The 19,122-nt window shown below is 42.3% G+C and overlaps 1 protein-coding gene across 1 annotated transcript in view; it reads left to right on the top strand.

Annotated features, from left to right (window-relative positions):
* STOX2 (storkhead box 2) overlaps positions 1-18,033 on the top strand; it is a 22,541-nt gene extending 4,508 nt beyond the window's left edge. Inside the window, exons 2-3 of the mRNA XM_024759942.1 lie at positions 3,183-5,448; positions 10,456-18,033. Of these exons, the coding sequence (XP_024615710.1) occupies positions 3,183-5,448; positions 10,456-10,651 (2,462 nt within the window). The 3' untranslated portion in view covers positions 10,652-18,033. The remainder of the gene's footprint in view (positions 1-3,182; positions 5,449-10,455) is intronic.
* The last annotated feature ends 1,089 nt before the right edge of the window (positions 18,034-19,122 follow it).

Consider the following 19,122-nt stretch of genomic DNA (forward strand, 5'->3'; position numbering starts at 1 on the left):
TTTTTTTTTTGCGGTACACAGGCCTCTCACTGCTGTGGCCTCTCCCGCCGCGGAGCACAGGCTCCGGACACGCAGGCTCAGCGGCCACAGCTCACGGGCCCAGCCGCTCCACGGCATGTGGGATCCTCCCGGACCGGGACACGAACCCACGTCCCCTGCATCGGCAGGCAGACTCTCAACCACTGCGCCACCAGGGAAGCCCAGCTTTCCTTTTTTATAGCAGCGTCGTAAACCAGTCAATCATGAATTCTTCTAAATGAGCCTTACCATTGTTTGAAAAATTTCTGTGTGACTTGCGCCCCCTGAGGTTGTTCAGCAGAAGCAGAATATTAGTAGTGTTACTAGCAGGGGCGTAGAAGCTGCTTTTAAGTTGCTCCTCTCATGGGCAAAGCATTTTCTGTATGATGTTGGCTCTCACGAATTGCAAATATATAGCTTGGGTTGTATCACTAATTCAATTGGCACTCATTTTTGTTTTGTACGGAAACTACCTTAAATTTTTTTTAAAAAATTTGTTATTGGGCTTCCCTGGTGGCGCAGTGGTTGAGAGTCCGCCTGCCGATGCAGGGGACACGGGTTCGTGCCCCGGTCCAGGAAGATCCCACATGCCGCGGCGCGGCTGGGCCCATGAGCCATGGCCGCTGAGCCTGTGCGTCTGGAGCCTGTGCTCCGCAATGGGAGAGGCCACAACAGTGAGAGGCCCGCGTACCTCAAAAAAAAAAAAAAAAAAATTTGTTATTATACCAGCCTTAAAAACCAACATACATTTGCATAAAAACCAACATACATTGCTCCAGAGTAGAACCTCAGACAAAAAGGAAACCGTGTAGCTCAAAAATTAAATAATTATATTAAACAATACGTCATTCAGAAGCAGTGTTATCTTTTCTGCCTTGATCACAATGGGTGCCCTCTGACGAGGGTGACAAAAATGGGTATGTAACTTACTCATACATGGACTCTCCCCTTGAGAACTGCAGGCCGTTTCCAGTGGTTTTGTATTTCACTTTCATAGTTTTGGAAGGATTGGGGGAGCCTAAACTTCTCAGCTTACCCAGCTGTTCTAGGCTGTTACACAATGTTCTTGGAAGGTAACGGGGGTTTCCATGGATCCTGACCCAAAGTTGAGACTACTGATAGCTAACATTTATGAGCGCTCACTGTGTCAGGCAGTGTTCTTCATACACTAAACTCATTTAAACTCACAACAACCCTCTGAAGGTAGGTACTATTATTGTCCACATTTTGATGACAGTCAGTAGAGGCTCAGAGAGGTTAAGCAAGTTGCCTAAGGTGACACCAGCTGTAGTAGTTCTCTAAAACAGTCATATCATCAGAGTTGGTTGGTTTCTTCTAAGGGCCGTGAGGGGAGAATCTGTCTCAGCCTCTCCCCTTGGCTAGTAGTTAGCTGCCTTCTACCAGGGTCTCTTCACATCTTCTTTTCTCTGTGATGTCTCTGTGTCCAAATTTCCCCTTGTCATAGTGGCTTAGGGCTCACTCTAATGACCTCATTTTAACTTGATTATCTCTATAAAGACCACATGTCTAAATAAGGTCACATTCTGGGGTACTGGGGTTTAGGACTTAAACATATGAATGGGGGGTGGCGTGCTTTCAGTCTCCACTGAAATTGCCATTTTTGTGGGTCAGACACGGTTGAATATTGCCAGGATGATTCAACCTGACCTATTTCCAAATGACATCATTCAGGTCAGTCTTAGAAATATTATCACCCGTGATTTGCCTAGCACTGAGGCAGGGAGAATACGAAAGAAATAAAATAAATGCGCTACAGCCTAGAGAATTTATACTCTCTTAAGAATGTATGTTCTTAATTATCTCAAAGTAGACAATGCTTAAACGTGCACACAAAACCCTTTGGAAAAGATATCAGTCGCTGTACAAAGGAATATCTGTGATTTTTTTCTGGAATTTCTATTCTAGCAAAGACAGCAGTTTGGGACTCAGTGACCAGATAGATGTAGAGCCTCTAAGCTTTCACTGGTGTATTTATTAGAGCTCTCTGGTTATGAATCTGAGAAACCACCTTCATCCTGCTGGCTCCTGCCAACAAGGATGAACTTCTCACCTGAATTCCACCAATCACTTTCAAATTTGAAGGTGATGATTTCAAAATTGGAGAGTACATCCTAAACAATGGTCAAGTCTAGTTGCCCTTTGATATAATTTATAAAATTAAGTTTATTAAGTAAACAATCTTAAAATGAGTGCGTGGAGTAACTCCAAGTGTACGTGGTAGCCTCTATGTATTTTAGATTTGTTTTTCAATACCAAGATGGCTATTTCAACCCTGTTTCCCCAGTTGCTTTTATTGAAAAAGTCTTTTTTGTAAATTTATATATACCGAAAACGTTTTTTCTTCATTTAAAAATATTCTGTCTTTGGGACTTCCCTGGCGGTCCAGTGGTTAGGTAGGACTCAGTGCTTCCACTGCAGGGGGCACAGGTTCAATGTCTGGTTGGGGAACTAAGATCCCACATGCCGGGAGGCCAAAAAAAAATTTCTGTCTTTAACGATTCAGTTCAGTAAAGGTTTTTAACAACAGCAGCCACCTAACGCCATCTATCATCCCTGTCTCACTTCCCAGCCTTTATATTTTCCTGTTCTGTTGGTAGTAATATTCCATAAGAGTTATCAGAGAAAACTAGGATTCACACTAAACTCAATGAACACCTGTGAATCCTGCTTAGTTTCTGTCTGATACTACTTAGAGGCTTGCAAAATTAGTTAGATTCTGTGTTAGTCCGTTCGGGCTACTGTAACAAAGTACCATGGACTGGGGGGCTGAAAGAACAGACATTTATTTCTCACAACTCTGGGGGCGGGGAAGTCCAAGACCAAGGCGCCTGTAGGCTTGGTGTCCGGTGAGAGCCCTCCTCCTGTTTTGCAGACAGCCGTACCCTCAAGTCACACAGAGAGAGAGAGAGAGAGAGGGCTTAGTCTCTGCTCTTCTCATAACGCCACATCACAGAGGCTGCACGCTCATGACCTCATCACCTCCCAAACACCCCACGTCCTATTACTGTCACATTGGGGTTCGGGGCTTGAACGTGGGGATCGGGTCGGCAGGGGGACCATTCAGTCCAGAGCATACTTGGAAAACTCCGGAATCAACACCACGTCCCCTCTTCATTCTCACGAGTGTGTCCTTTGGGTTTCAGGTGTTCCCACCCCAAGCCAAGAAATTCTCCGGCATACGCTGAACACGCTGGTCCGGGAGCGGAAGATCTACCCGACTCCAGATGGCTACTTCATCGTAACCCCACAGACTTATTTCATAACTCCTTCCCTCATAAGAACTAACAGTAAATGGTACCATTTGGATGAGAGGATACCTGACAGGTCTCAGTGTACCTCTCCCCAGCCCGGGACCATCACGCCCTCTGCCTCAGGCTGCGTCAGGGAAAGAACGTTGCCCAGGAACCACTGCGACTCTTGCCACTGCTGTAGGGAAGATGTGCACGGCGTGCACACGGCCACCCTGCAGAGGAAGACCGCCAAGGACTGCAAAGACCCGTACTGCCCTCCTTCCCTCTGCCAGGTGCCACCCACTGAAAAGAGCAAAAATACTGTCAACTTTTCGTATAAGACGGAAACTCTCTCCAAACCTAAAGACAGTGAAAAGCAGTCCAAAAAATTCGGACTCAAGTTATTCCGGCTCAGTTTTAAAAAAGACAAGACCAAACAGCTAGCCAATTTTTCCGCCCAGTTTCCTCCCGAAGAGTGGCCCCTGCGAGATGAGGACACGCCAACTACTATCCCTCGGGAGGTGGAAATGGAGATCATTAAGCGCATTAACCCGGACTTGACCGTGGAAAATGTCATGCGGCACACTGCACTAATGAAGAAACTTGAAGAAGAGAAAGCGCATAGGAGTAAAGCCGGGTCCTCCGCCCATCACAGCGGAAGAAGTAAAAAGAGTCGGACGCATCGCAAGTCCCACGGAAAGTCTCGGTCGCACAGCAAGACGCGAGTGTCCAAAGGAGACCCGTCAGATGGCTCCCATCTGGACATCCCGGGTGAAAGAGAGTATGACTTTTGCGATCCTCTTACCAGGGCTCCCCGGGAAGGCTGCTTCATCATCGAACACAAAGGTGATAACTTCGTCATGCATAGCAATGCGAACGTGATTGAGTCTCATTTCCCCATGACTCCAGAATGGGACGTGTCTGGGGAACTGGCCAAAAGGAGAACTGAGATGCCTTTTCCTGAGCCTTCCCGGGGAAGCTCCCACTCAAAAGTGCACCGAAGCCACAGCCATACCCAGGACCGAAGGTCCAGGAATGAGAGATCCAACAAGGCCAAGGAGAGGTCCAGATCCATGGATAACTCCAAAGGTCCTCTGGGTGCTTCTTCTCTGGGGATGCCTGAAGACCTGGCTGAAGGCTGTAGCCAAGACGACCAGACCCCCAGCCAATCCTACATTGACGACAGTACTTTAAGGCCTGCACAGACTGTCAGTCATCAAAGGGCTCACATTTCGTCCACAAGCTACAAAGAGGTGTGTATTCCAGAAATAGTCAGTGGCAGCAAGGAACCTCCCAGTGCTTGCAGCCTCTTGGAGCCAGGCAAACTGCCCGAGAGTTTGCCATCCTTTGGTGAACTCAACTCCTGTCCAACAAAAACAGCTGCGGATGACTATTTCCAGTGTAACACCTCCAGCGAGACGGTGCTCACGGCGCCGTCACCTCTGGGAAAGAACAAAGAGGACCATGACACTCTGACCCTGGCGGAAGGGGTGAAAAAGCTGCCTCTGTCGGACAGGCAGGCCCCGCATCCCTCCAGGGAGCCTGTAGGGCACAAGGAGGAGTCGCCAAAGGGGCCGGGCGGGGGCCCAGCGGCTTCGGGCGCTGTGGCCGAGGGGATTGCCAATGGACGCCTCATCCAGCATCACGGTGCTGAACCCAGCGGCCTGGACAAGAGGAAAGAGATATTCAGCAAAGACACACTGTTCAAGCCTCTTCACAGCACCTTGTCTGTAAACAGCTATCACAAATCAAGCCTGTCCGTCCTCAGATCTCACCCGAAGACACCCGCGGACACACTGCCAGGCCGATGTGAGAAGCTGGAGCCGTCCCTAGGGACCTCGGCTGCACAAGCCATGCCAGCTTCCCAGCGTCAGCAGGAGTCAGTGGGGAACCAGGAGGCCTCTTTTGACTATTACAACGTCTCTGATGATGATGAGTCCGAGGAAGGGGCAAACAAGAACACAGAGGAGGAGAAAAACAGAGACGATGTGGGAACCATGCAGTGGCTCCTGGAAAGGGAGAAGGAAAGAGACTTACAGAGGAAATTTGAGAAGAACCTCACCCTCCTTGCCCCAAAGGAAACCGACAGCAGCAGCAACCAGAGGGCCACCCATTCGGCGCGTCTGGACAGCATGGACAGCAGCAGTATCACGGTGGACAGTGGATTCAACTCCCCACGGTAGGAAGAGGCATCTCTCTGCACACACATACACCTGCCGGGGCCTGGGGCTTTATAAAATAACTCGGAAGGTTTCTGATTTCACAGTCTCAGTTCTGTGAATGAGGGTTAAGAGTTGTGTGAGTTGTATTGTTAACAGCCTGTTTCTGACTTCTTTTTCAGGAATTGAAACAAATGTTTCTGCAGCTGTAGAGATCACCAATCTGGACTGGTGGGTTGGCCCCTTCCCATCCAATCTAAGACCAACATTTCCCAGTATTTCTCCTTCGATGTTTATATTGCCACCATGCTGATAAAGGAAGGGTTTTTTAAAGATCCTTCAAAAATAGTAACTTTTTGAGTAGAATGAGTAGTCAGTGTGGAGGTGGGAGGTAGGGGTTGGGAATAACTTGATTGACTCAAGGATGGGGAGTCCTTCTAATGAGAATATAATAGCCAATTTCAAAACCTTTCCAGTGGATCTAGAAGCCTGTTACTATTTTAATCCTGACTTTTTATGCTGCCCTCGCCCCTTGCTCTCATACATCTTCCTCTCACGCTCAAAAGTCTGCAGACACATGGAACCTGTTCCTGTTACATAAAGATTAGGGGCCTGTGCGCCATCAGTTCAAAGCATGTGCCAGCACTTTTCTTTCTCCTCCTGCAGGACTAACACCATTTTGGCATGCTGATCGTGGTGTCTTCTTTTCAGTAGGTGCTGGTAATTCAGCAGAGGTTGACAGCTAAGAGTGTGCAGTGCCCGATGGCCACGTTCAATGCAGTGAAGTGGTTCAGGGGGTTCGAAAGCAAAAGGGAGTCTATGCAACTTTCCTTTTTTCTCCTTAATTCTTCCTTCTCTTCCAAGAGCAACTTGGGACCTGATTCTGCTTCTAAATTCTACTCCAGATTGGTGACTCTGAGATGCAGAAATAACATTGAGAGATTGACATCTCCCATTAGTTGTGATTCCCAACTTTTTACAATATTTATTATTTTAACAAGTCCAAGATATGATTATGTAGTTCATATATTTTAATTATTAAGAGTTAAAATTAGTTATGTTATAATCATTTCACTCTATCTATGGATAATTTGGGGACAGAGCATCCCAAAATCAGAATTGGGAATCGTTATTCGGTTTGTCCCTTATTGGGCCTTTGTTATTTCTTAAAGGGCTAGTTCTTTTTATTATTATTATTAATTTTTTTTTTTATTGTCGTGTAACCTTCTTTTCCAAGTTAACACATGTGTGGAAGTCTAATGTCTAAACAAACCACAGAGATGGCACTCTGGTTAAAGTGGAGACCAGGAGTCCCAGATCTCCTCTGCCCATCCCTCAAGGACCCTAAGAGACTACGGGGGGCCATGGCACTTAGTCTGAAAACTACTGGCCTATTAAGTGACTTTTCTAAAACGTAATTTTTGCTAAATATTTTTTAATCCCAAATCGAATCTTAACCAGTTATTTTATATATTCTTTTCTCTCTACTTCCCTCTTCAACTCTTGTTTTTCCTCTTGATTTCCTAGTAGGGATACCAGATAAGCATAAGTGAAAGTCTGCTATTGATGGTAGAAGTTCAGTACCATCGCTTATGGAAGGTGTGCATCATTTGCCTGGACGTTATGCTCTACTGTTTCTTATTATATAGCCTCCCTGCCTGATGCTTCTCTGCACCAGTTTCCAGCAATTCCTTTGGCCCTCTTGGCCCCTGGACCTCCACGGAGGGAAAACCGCAGTACTCCAGAGATAGCTGCTAAGGAGACCTTGAGAGTAGTTTAGTGAGTTCTGACTCAGAACTTTACCACTGCATAATATTGAAAGTTTTTGTTTGGGAACAAGTAAAAAGAAACGTTCATGTAATCATTGAACCAATCTCTCCACAGGATATATTTTATTATCTCTAGATTTGGAGTACAGAATATGGAATTTATGAATGGGATTATTTCTTGAACTAAGTTTATTTGCGTTGCTTTAATAATGTAGTCAAGGTCAAATGCGTTGTCCTGGTAGAAGAAAAAGGTCTTCCTAAGGAGACAGTCTTCACCCAGGAGCTATGTATCTGCCCAGTGTTATTAGGTGGAATTTTCTCTACAGAAAAAGGTAGATCACCCGTAAATTTCATGCAGTTAGAGAATCTACAGAACAATTCCTAATTTTACCCCTTTCGTAATTAATATCCTTTGGTTAGAAGCTGGGTGACAAACTTATTTTCTATATCTATTTTTAAACTACTTTAAAATTTTATTTTATCTCATTTGAAGTATCTCCCTATACTTCAGTAAATGCCCTAATTTACCTTTCTGATGTATGAAGATGGTCTGCGAAGGAGAATATTTGAGTTACAGGGAGTTTTATTCTCCAGCGTGAGCATTTTAGCTGTATAGTATTATCACGCTGACACCTCTCCACCACTGCGAGATACAGGAATCTTAAGTGGGCCGTTTACTCAGATTTTTCAGTAATTGACAGAGCAGCTACGATCTAACCTCGTCCCTGCTGCCAAAAAAAAGAGAAAAATCAAAATCAGAAAAGATGATCTTCATACTCTCAGTCTTCAGTGTTGGCTCAGAGGTCACGTTCAGCCACATTTCCAAAAGTCTTCAGTCCCTCTTGTCGGGAACCAAAGGGCACTGAGAGAAGGAAACTAGGCAGAAACTTAAACTATGCTGTGAGATCTAATATTGCAAATGAAAAATCCCGACATGCAAAGCCTGCTATTCCAAATCTGAGGCCAAAAACCGGTTGATAACCACAATATGAAAATCAGAGGGATTCAGGCTGCCAGGGATGTGTCTGCACAGCGTACCGTGCCGTCCGAGTGTGGGTCCAAGGGAAACGTGTGCGGCAAGAGGCGCAGCAGGGCCTATGGTTCCGTTCTTCTGCCTATAAATTCCTGAGATGTTATTTTTAATGTCGTACTCCGTTAGTTCTCTTTAAAAAAGTAAGGAATTCTAAATTGGGGGTCTATTGTTACTGCTAACCTTCCATCTCCATGAACTGTTTCACCATCATATCCACAGCCTTCCATATGACTGTCGCACATTGTACTCAGTGTCACAGCAATAATGAGATATACCCTTTGGAGACACTGGAACGCTCTATGTATTTATCACTATTAACATGTTGGCCGTGGTCAAGGGTGGTCTGAGTACAGAGAGCTCCTACCTTAGACCATCTGTTGCGATGATGTGTGTTGATGGTGCCTGGAAGACAGTAGGGTCTTGATAAATTAAACTCCCGCCTCAAAAGCTGGTTTAAAAGTGGATCCCTGAGACCTCAAAATGCATTTTCCCATAGAAATAAGACGGCATTAGTAGTGTATAGATTCCCAAGCCTACCCGCAGTGGCTGCTTAATTGATCAGATGCCAGATGTGCTACAGAAATAGCTTGTGTTTCTCTAGCTTTTTGGTGTACGGATTCCTCATTATTGCTTACTTCTTCTTCTGAGTCACTCAGTGAGTAGGTGTGACACATAGCTCGCCCTGTTTTAAAGATGAGGAAGTCAAATGCCATAAAAAGTTATCGTTGTGATTAAGAATGAAACTGAAGGAACGCGCCGTGACCTCTTTGAGGTTCTACATGTTTATTGCCCTTCTTCCCTCCTCCACCTGACCCTCAGTTGTAGTCCTGGAAAACCTCTGATGAATTTTCTTAGAGGAGGTGTAAAGCAGGTAAGTAGGTAAGTCTGGCACTTTCCATTGCTTTAGTGATGATGTGTTCTTTGGGCACGCCCAGATTTACGGTAAGCCTCATGAGAGAACTTAACTTACTTCTATGAATGTATTAACCTTCCAGACGTGCCCTCTGCAGTCAGGAAGGGTCCACTTGTCTTTTTGGTAGCCAGTGAACAACATTCCTTTTAAACAATTAACTCTTGGCTTTTTGATGAGAAGCAAACTTAAGGCCACAAGGGGGTTAGGATGAAATAGCCTGTCAGGAATGGCTGCCACGGTATAATGTTCAGACAGAATTGCTATCAGTTTAGGATGGGAATGAAAGTGAGCTGTGAGGATGTCCCCTATGTAGTTTGACCTTCAGTCAGTGATGGGGACCCACATGTAGAATATTTTATACATCTTGAATCTATCCAGTAGAGTGGATGTTTTGAGCATCATTATGGTTTCTTCCACCTCTTTATAAGTTGATGTTTCTTACTACCATTTTGAGGACCTTGAACGTGAAACCCATTCAGTTCTGATCAATCAGGCCAAGTAATCTTATTTCTGCTGTTGCCCTACACATCTGACATGTAAAATTTTATAAACCTCTTGGAACAATAAAATAGCTTCAAGTATTTCTAAATTAGAAAAACTAAAAGAGAAATCGAAATACTAAAGCCTTTAAACCACCTCTGTTCTATAAGAATCCTTTAAAAAATAAAATATTTCTACCAAGTCAATGTAAACAGGGAAAATCTAAGATTCCTTATCTGAAAATAGAATGTATTTTTTACTATAACATTATATGTTTGAAACAGAGGTATGAAGTGTTTAAAAAGAATTTTATTCCCATCAGTGTGGCGTACTGGCTAGTGGCCTTACTTGAAGTTCACCGCCAAAGTCAAAAATCTGCTACTCGAGAATGAAAACAAAATCATCAGGGTAAAATTATGGAGTTTGTTCGGGAGCAGTTCTGTCAATGAGTTTCGAGCCTGAAATGAAATCACTACCTGTGTATATTTATGAAGACTATTCTTTTTTAAAAACGAACGCGATAGCCATCTAGCACATCAGATCTTGAAGGCGTTTCCTTGAGTGTGAAAGGCAAGGGAAGACATTTATTTAGCTGTATAAAAACCCTTTATTCAGCATGCTGATTATAACATGTCTTGTGAAAGCTGCCGAAGTCCAAGTTGGAGGAGCATATGTGAATAATCAGTAGGAGATGGTAAATACATGACATGATGAACCGACAGAGGAAATCCATTAACTGCATCATTTGCTCTTCCTCTAGGGCTCAATATATAATTATTTATGTTCCAAACCAAACCAAACAAAACCAAACAAAACCTTTTTACTCTTTTAGCACTCGGGAGAGCCTGGCTTCCAACACATCAAGCATTGTTGAAAGTAACCGTCGTCAGAACCCTACCTGGAGCCCGGCCCACGGTGGAGCTGGCCCGGCCTTCAATTTCCGAACAAGTACGGACAGCCCCACAAATGAAGCTGAGAAATTACAGAAACCTTCCAGCTGCTTGCAAGCTTCTGTTACTAGCGTGTGATAGTCATTCTGCCTCACATCTCCTGTCTCATTCGATACAGCCAAGTTTACGGCACTGGGACTGTTGTTTACATCTTCGGGAAGACAAGCATCTCAACGGCAGTTTTTGTGTTGACTTAAACTGTGCTGCTAAGTAGGCTAGGGCAAAAAACAACAACAACAAAATCTTTATTTCAGAGTATTGCTTTTCACATTTATGGCTCTGTAGCAACAAGAATAGCAGTAGGGGTGATATGTATACTTTTGCTTCACTAATTGTAACTGAGCACACATAGGAAAGTCTAGACACTGTCAGTGTAATATGCGTTTTCAATGTCATGCAGTTGCCAAGTCCATTCTAAAATGCCACAGATGTGTGTTGCTCCCAGTCTGTGACCGAGTGGTGCCACAGAACACTGATCCTTGACACTTCCAAAAACAAAAGACAAAACAAAACAAAAACTAAGCCTCCACAAAATGTCAACTGCAAGGGTCTACCTTTAGGGAAATCAATGCCAAACTGACTAAAGGGGACCCCAGCCCAGTGTGTGTGAATCGTTTAGGCCCCAGTCATTTTGCACTGTGAGTTTTCGTGACAAGATTTTGCGGGAGCCCACGGAAGTGTGTCAGAAGGGGTCGTGATCCAAATACTGGGAGTGTTTGTTTTCAGGATTTTAAATGTGTCACGGATGCTTGTCTGATTTTTTTAACCTTCCATAATCACAAACAGGAATATAGGCCTTTGAATCTGAAATGGACAAAGGAAGGGTCTCCCAGCCTGGCTGGGGCACAGCACTAAGTGATGGGAGAGGTAATGGGGACCTGTAGAGGTGTTCATCAGATACTGAAGGAAGATCATTTCCTCCTTGTGATACTTGACGGTGATACTATCTTACTATACTAGATATGATAATTTGTTTAAAATCAAAATGTTCTTTGTGATACAAACGAAGACTACGGCCTGGGGACGTTATTCTTTCTAATGGAAGGACATAAATCTATTTTATGTAGTTTTAAATAGAATGCCTAAATTAGGCTGTGGGAGATAATTTTTAGTGGTTATAGGAAAGAGCAAATTTAGGGGGAGTTGAACTTCAGGCCTTTTATTCCTAGGAAGATATCTATAGAGAAAACTTTAAAATACTTTTTGATTAGAAATATACATGTGCCCATGTAATTAACAACAGAATGTGATCATTCTGCAAGTGTGGTGTCATCCTAACTTGTACGCCCCTAAAATTTATTGGAATAACAATTATGCATACATGAACTATGCCAGAGTAATGTTTACAGATACTACGTAACCAGTTTCAGGAGGCATTTTTAGGTAGATGTATAGTTTTTAGCCCAACTTAATTCAGAATGGTTTGTTAACATTTTGCTTTGGTTTACAATATGTCATGTTGAATACAAAGAAGGTTCTCAGCAGCAAAGGGATTACAAATAATCAAGATTCAGCCTTCTAAGAAAGAGGCACCTCCAAGTTCCCATGTCTTATTTTATGAGAACCATGGAATAAATCTATAGATAACGGAAAATTATTCACAAAAGGGTTACATGTGACACAAGTAAATGGTCTGACAAAAAGTTTTATTTAGTTAAGTGGCATGTGATGTTTGGAGCCATATACCGTAAAATATATATCCAAAACTTTTCACCTCAGATTTCAGCAATTGGCATAGGATCTGTGAAACACTTCTGCTTCGGTATTAGGTTGAATCACTAGGCATCTGTTTAAAGAGTGGAGTCATATACACAGTTGAACTGTTTCTTGAAACATTTGGGTCCTTCCTCATGCTTTTTCAGATATCTGGAAGTTGCATTGGGTCAAACTGGACTCATCAAGTTTAGTACAGATTCCTTTTTTTGTGCTTATAGTGAAACGTGAGCACGTTTCTTGGCAAACTCCCGCACCTTTAAGATGCTTAAGTCAGTTGGCTTTCAGTCCCATGCCTTATTTCCTCCAAGGCATGCCTTGATTTCTCAGAAATGCACTCTTCTCTCACTGCTCAAATTTGTCTGGGAGGAATGATAACGTATCGAATAGACTATATACAGAGTCTGTTTCCTTGGGGAGTTGTATGCCACACAACTACTAAATTCTTCTAAATTCTTTTTTTTCCCCAAAACCCTGCCCTCCAGCGTCTGTCACACCATCAGTTCATAAATAATAGAACCATTGAAACAATACATCAGCCTCTAGTTGATCCTCCTAAGGTAGCCATTATACTAATCAAATACTGTGTGAACAGGAAAGGAAAGCATTACCTTTAAGAGAAGCTTTAAAATATGAATTTATCAACATTTCACAAGAAATAGGTTTACAGAAGACATTGGAATAAAATGTGTACCACGCTTTGCCTGATGCTATGAGGTACATGATTAAAAAAAAAAAAAAAAAAAACTCCCTTAGACCAGCAGCCATTAGCATAGAAATGATGGACTTCAAAGAGGATATGATGTGAGCAGACGTTCCACGTAGAAATATGCCCGTCTGAATCGAATCAGGATTCTTGAACGGGGGAGAAGTGGTGGCGGGAAGCACATTACAAATATGACCCTAGATGGTCTGCAGTGATGTTCTCAGTGACCCACTCCAAGCTTTGCCAGCATCCTTTTCCTCCAGGAAACGATAGCTTTGTGGCCCATGGCTGCTTATCTAGACTTCACTTAGAGTTTATCAACTGAAAGGTTTACAAAACTGAATCTGGTTGAATCTCTGTGTAGTGTTCAACTTTAAAGGGTCAACCCATCTGTCGGCATTTTGCACACGTATGTATTATTATGATACAGCATATTACTTTATGGTAATTTTTATTTTTACATATAACTACCTCCATAAATTTGATGAAGCGGCAGCAGTGCGTTCAAGTGTATTGTTTGGAAAAGCAAAGTTGAAAACTTTCTTAACCATTAGGCCATGGCGTTCTGTGTGTGTGTCAGTGATTATGTGGACTTGTGACTGTTTCATTGCCATGGTTTTTCTCTGACGGCATTATTTCACTCTCGTCTGTAAACCTGTCTCTCTTCTTCCCCACAAAAGCACACTTGAATTTGTTGTGAATGAAAAAAGGAAGTTTAAATTTCTTGTCTCCCCTGCCCCGGCTCCTGCCACCAGCCCCGGACCTCATTCCTGCTATGAGTTCTCTCTGGCGAAGAGCCACTTGATAAACATAACTTAGCAAGCTATTGACTCCTATAAAATCTGATCTGAATTCTAGGTTTTCGGTCACAAGACACACCAGAGATTTGGACTGCCAACTTTGAAGCACTTTGGGCCTCACTACTTGCATGCTACCACATCGAGCTCAGACTTCATTTGAATTAAAAGAGCTGTGCGTTGTATCCACAACTTCTGTTCCATAATTCGTATTTCATTTTATATATTTTGCACATCTCAGGGGACCTTCATAAGCATATGAAAAGGGGGAGGGGTCCATCAAAAAAAGGAAACAAATAAGAAGAGCAGAAAAAGGACTTAGCTGGATAAAAGTAACAAATGAAGGCTTCTCCAATGTTGTGAAATTCAAGTTCAGGAAGCATCCATTGAGAGTTAATCTGGAGTCACAACAATCTGAACACCAGCTGTTCCCCAGTCTCCCTTTTTCATAACCCAACCAGCATTTCTAAAATATAAATTTAAATTATATTGCAGTCACCATGGGGAGAAAAAAAAAAAAAAAACCTGTTCAGCGGTAACGAAAGCATTGTTTGTTTTTTAGGTTGGCACAGCTTTGTAAAATTCTACCCAGGATGAACCACTTATCACCACAAAGTGTACTTGAAAATAAAGTTTTTAACTTAAATGAAAGGCATATTGCTCACAGTACAATAGTGATCTTGATTTGAAAAGTCTAACAATTTATAACACGGGCAGTATTTGGAGCTTGATTAAAAACCAACAACAACCTATGAGGACTTTGCAAACTCATTCTGGGATCTCAAAGTGCTTCCAAAGCATTCGGATTCACAATTAACAAAGCAGGTCACATTTGTAATACCCATACTTGAAATGAATAAACAGGAGGAGTGACATAAGATTACCCGGAAACACAGTGGCAGCTATCAGCGATCTATTTTCTATCTGTTTGATAGACCATCATGAGAAATCACGAAATACAATGCTATTTTTCTGATGTGTGCTAATAAAGTCAAAGAAAACGAATACAACTTGATACTTCTGTCCATTTTCATTCAAAAAGTTCAGGGTGTTGGGAGTTTTACAGAAATCCACCCAAATGCTATTGTGGTCCAAGGTAGAGCTGGACATACACCCTTGTTTACAGTTTCATATTGGGCTTCTCTAAATCCCGTGCTAAAATACTGTCTTTCAGGAACACGACTGCTCCTGTCAGTGGAAGGTGCTGAGACAGAAATTTTCATTAAAAACGTTATCAAGTACTCTCCACAGTGCTTCTCATTAGCACAACTGAAATTCAGTACACTCTATTGAGCCCTACTTTGAAGAATCTGGATTTCCCAGGGAAGCCGATCTAGTTCTAAGCGTTTTTTTCTCAAATTATGAGATGAAAGATCCTGGTCGGGGACCTTCTCCGTGTATCACAGGCCAGTCACAGAACCAGCTATCAGCGCGCTGTCAGGTGACAGTGGACCCCCGCAGAAGCGATCCCTTCCTTCCCCCCGACTCCCCAGCTCCCCAGGCCCCTCCCACCCATACTCTTCTGTTGAGCCAATTTCTGCACACGTTGAGGGCTTGAGGAAGCTAGAACACAGGAAAAATGAATGCAGAAGCCATGGAAGACATTGCTTTGCTCTGGGTTAGTAAAATACGGGCAGGAAAGAGGTTACTATCAGTCTGATCTTTGCCAAGTAAGATAAAAGAATCAGCCATCACTCTGTCAACTCTCTCGGAAGGTCTTACAGTATTAAGGATACATCCAGTGTTTTGCCATAGATTTTTATTTGGGAGACATTTCATAAGTTACATCCATGAGCAAGTTCGTTATTAAATTTCCTGGTGTGTTGGAAATAGACATTGGCGTCTCCCTGATGGAGTTAATCTCTGCGTCTTTTACAGCAACATCCCAAGGGAGGGATTCCCCAGCCAGTGCCCCTCTCACACAGAATCCTGTGTTCTTACACTTGTTCTAGGACTTACAGTTGCTGATTTGCAAGGTTCAGAATTCTACAAGGCACAAGGGGAACTAAACCTGATGACGATGATCGTATATTTACGATCAGTTACAGGGCTTTGTCTGCTCGTTGCTGGCTTCAAATGTGAAAACACACACACACACACACACACACACACACACGCCCTGCCAACTAGGGAAAGGGGGTTTCCTAGGTGAGGCAGCAATGACTCTGGAAGCCAGTGTAAGGCTAAGAGCTTGCTTGGTCCGTGTACGGCTGCCTCCCTCCCTGTCCAGAGGCTGGCTTTGGCATGCCTATTCCCTTGCGCCCACCAAAAAGAGCTACCAAATCTGAGATCTGAGGTCTCCTCCAACACGAATCCTCTGCAGTTACAGGAAGTTCATCTTGGTGTACGCACTTACGGCTCCTTGCTTCCGAGGTCCACCCTCCCTGCCTCCTTCCCATCCCCCCACTTACATACCGATACACCGCCGTGGTTTCCACATTGGAAGGGCAAAGCAGTGTGTGGTATTGTGTGCACAAGGATGGGTTAGGACTAGAGCTGCCCTAGGGTCACCTTCATGTAAGTACTGACAGCTACAAATTAAGGTCCTCAGCGTAGTTGACGTAGATACAACTGTCTAGAAGAGAATTAAATTTCAACATTAAGTTTAAAGGGATCATAATTCTGCAGGTATCTTTCTCTGAGTGACTGAATGTGACTATTGCATTAGGGTAAATGAATTAAGAAGTGCAAGTGGGATTTACTGTATGTTAGAAAGGAGTTTTGCAGCCAAGACTGCCTTGAATAAAATGTGTTTGCACTGAAAAAAAAATTTTTAAATTACTTGGTCTCTGGTTGCTGTAAAGGTCATCCAAGATGGATGTTCTGTTGATATTGTATAGTATTTCATATGAAATAATTACAGTCATGAAATGTCTTCCCTAATGTTACTGATTTATAACAGCACATTTGTAACATGGTTTTTATCGTGTCAGTGTACCATATTGTAAATGCTGATTACTTGTCATGCTTAGTATAATAACTTAAAAGAAAAAAAAGCACAGGGATTTTTGTAAGTCTATATTTGAAAGTCCCTCCATATGGTAATATTGTGTTCATGTTTATGTAGTGTTGTGTGAAATATCCATTTTGGATTGTGTTACTTTTTAAGATATTAAATAACATTTGGTTATATGTCTAAGTGGATTTTTTTTTTTTAGTACTTGAGAGAAAATACCTTACATAAGACCATTTTATTTCTCTCCTCAATTAATTTGACGTCATAACAAATTTTTATTGCACAATCTTGGTTATTAGAGCTTTTGAATTAAAACAACTGAAAATGGAAATTTCTGATCAAAATTTTTCGAGGAATGTTGAAAAGTCCCATTTTTAGCTAGCTATTCAACCTTGAGACTGAGTGAGGCTTATGGATGCATATAATTAAGTTTTATAAATGGAATTATAATGTGGTTGGTTTTCTCGTTTTGTTTTGTTATCACTCATATCACATCTGCTACCCCCAAATAAATGTGATCCCCTCTCCAGAACATACTCAGAGGCTACTCACGTCTTCCAGTGAGGCCCTTGCACAAGTTTGGAGTGCTTCCATGTTTAATTGCCCTCAGAGTCTATTCCGCACTGCTCTGACTCTCCCCAGCGGCGGCGAGAGTCACCACTGCCCTGGGGGAATGCACCTGATTTTTGCAAACCAAAAGTTATCTGCTGTCAAGCAGATGGTTAAGCTAGGAAACAACATTATTAGTCAAAACCAGTATATGGAGCTGTAACGTGGAGCCTGATTGTCTTGTAAAGGCAATACTCAAAGCAGGCTTCCCAAGATCTTTTGAACCATGACAGTGTCATTTGGGTAAGTGTGGAAAACCCAAGGTGACTACTTTGAAGGACAAGCCTTATTTTAGTTATGTTAAGTTTGTCTATATGTATTTTAAACTGTCTCAATACAGACGCTTCATTTTTTTCAAGCATGGAGCTAGGAAAAACAAGGATACTGGAAGTACATTGTGAGTTTTCTGCTAGGACCGAAAACCTCTGTGCTGGAGGAGAGGTAATTGTCTGTTCCTTTGAGAACCTTCCAGTGAGCTGCACACATGAAGGAAATGTAGTGACTCACTAAGAAGCTGGAAGGCAGGATTCTGACTCCTCTGCAAGAATGGTCACAGTTCACAAAAATCTTTTCTTTCCAAAGGAAATGGTGTGGTTTTAATTTATTTTTAAGTGTTTGGAGTGGTTGGGGCTTTTTTCCTCTGTAAAGAAAATCCAAGCAGAGTCCTTGGTATTTGCCATCTCTGTTGTTACAGCTGTGAAATCAAGAGCCACTGAATAATAAAGTTATTCGCCTGGTGACTTTAATCATTTATTTAACTGTGAAATCTTATCCCTACTACTGGAATACTTGGATTTAGTGATATTCCCCCTCTTGGCGTTCCATGGCTCCAGATTTTTCCTGTGAAGCAAATAGCTAGTCATCTAACACATGGAATAAGTGTGTGTGACTAGTGTTCACAGAGCCTAACACACCGCACAGGAATTTCAAGAAAAATTCAAGGCACCTGCACGCAAGATAGGCTGGGTAGGGTTTGGGGTGGATCTTCTTAGAAGCGTTGCATTACAAGTATGATGGTAAGAGGGGGAGGGAGGTGCAATGTGTTAGATAAGAGAAGTAAGGCCAGAGGTGTTAGTTTGGAAATTCAAAGGGCAAAACTGAACTACTGATGTTCAGTGAAGAGCAGATTCTCTCTTCCTCAGCATCAGATCTAGGACTAGTGTCTGTGGCTCAACTGGAGTGGACGTGCCAGCCTGGGCTTGTCTAGGTGAACGTGTACGTGGGTTACTTAGGCAGCCCCCAAAGTCCTCAAACACGTGCCTCCCAGACCACCTCATGTCCCCCTTGTTTCTCTTCCTTCCTTGTTATAAAGTTCTGGACATCATTGTTCTTTTCTATTACCTTGGGTTTATTTCACTCTATTACTCTTTTCTCTGTATAAAACTAAGAATTTTTGTTTGTTATGCTTTCTTGTCTATTAATGTTTGAACTCATTCCTGATCTCAATTTTTTATATAATAATGTAGTATATAATATAGAATAGAATATATAGACTATAACACTAATTATATTAATAATAACTATTATGTTAATATAAGACATAAATTAATATAATTATAACATTGTATATTATTGTATATCTTGCACACAATTGTATATAAATTGTATATATTATATTAGGTATAATAATATAAAAGTTATATACGTAGTAATTTTGTATATAACTACAATTGATTACTAGCACTTATATTTTCACATTTATAGTGCCTTACACTCCTTATATCCAAAGGCCACTATCTTTCCTCAAACTCATTTCCACTCACCTTTG

This window comes from Neophocaena asiaeorientalis, unplaced genomic scaffold (assembly GCF_003031525.2).
Source record: "Neophocaena asiaeorientalis asiaeorientalis breed wild unplaced genomic scaffold, Neophocaena_asiaeorientalis_V1.1 scaffold521, whole genome shotgun sequence".
Classification (NCBI taxonomy): domain Eukaryota; kingdom Metazoa; phylum Chordata; class Mammalia; order Artiodactyla; family Phocoenidae; genus Neophocaena; species Neophocaena asiaeorientalis.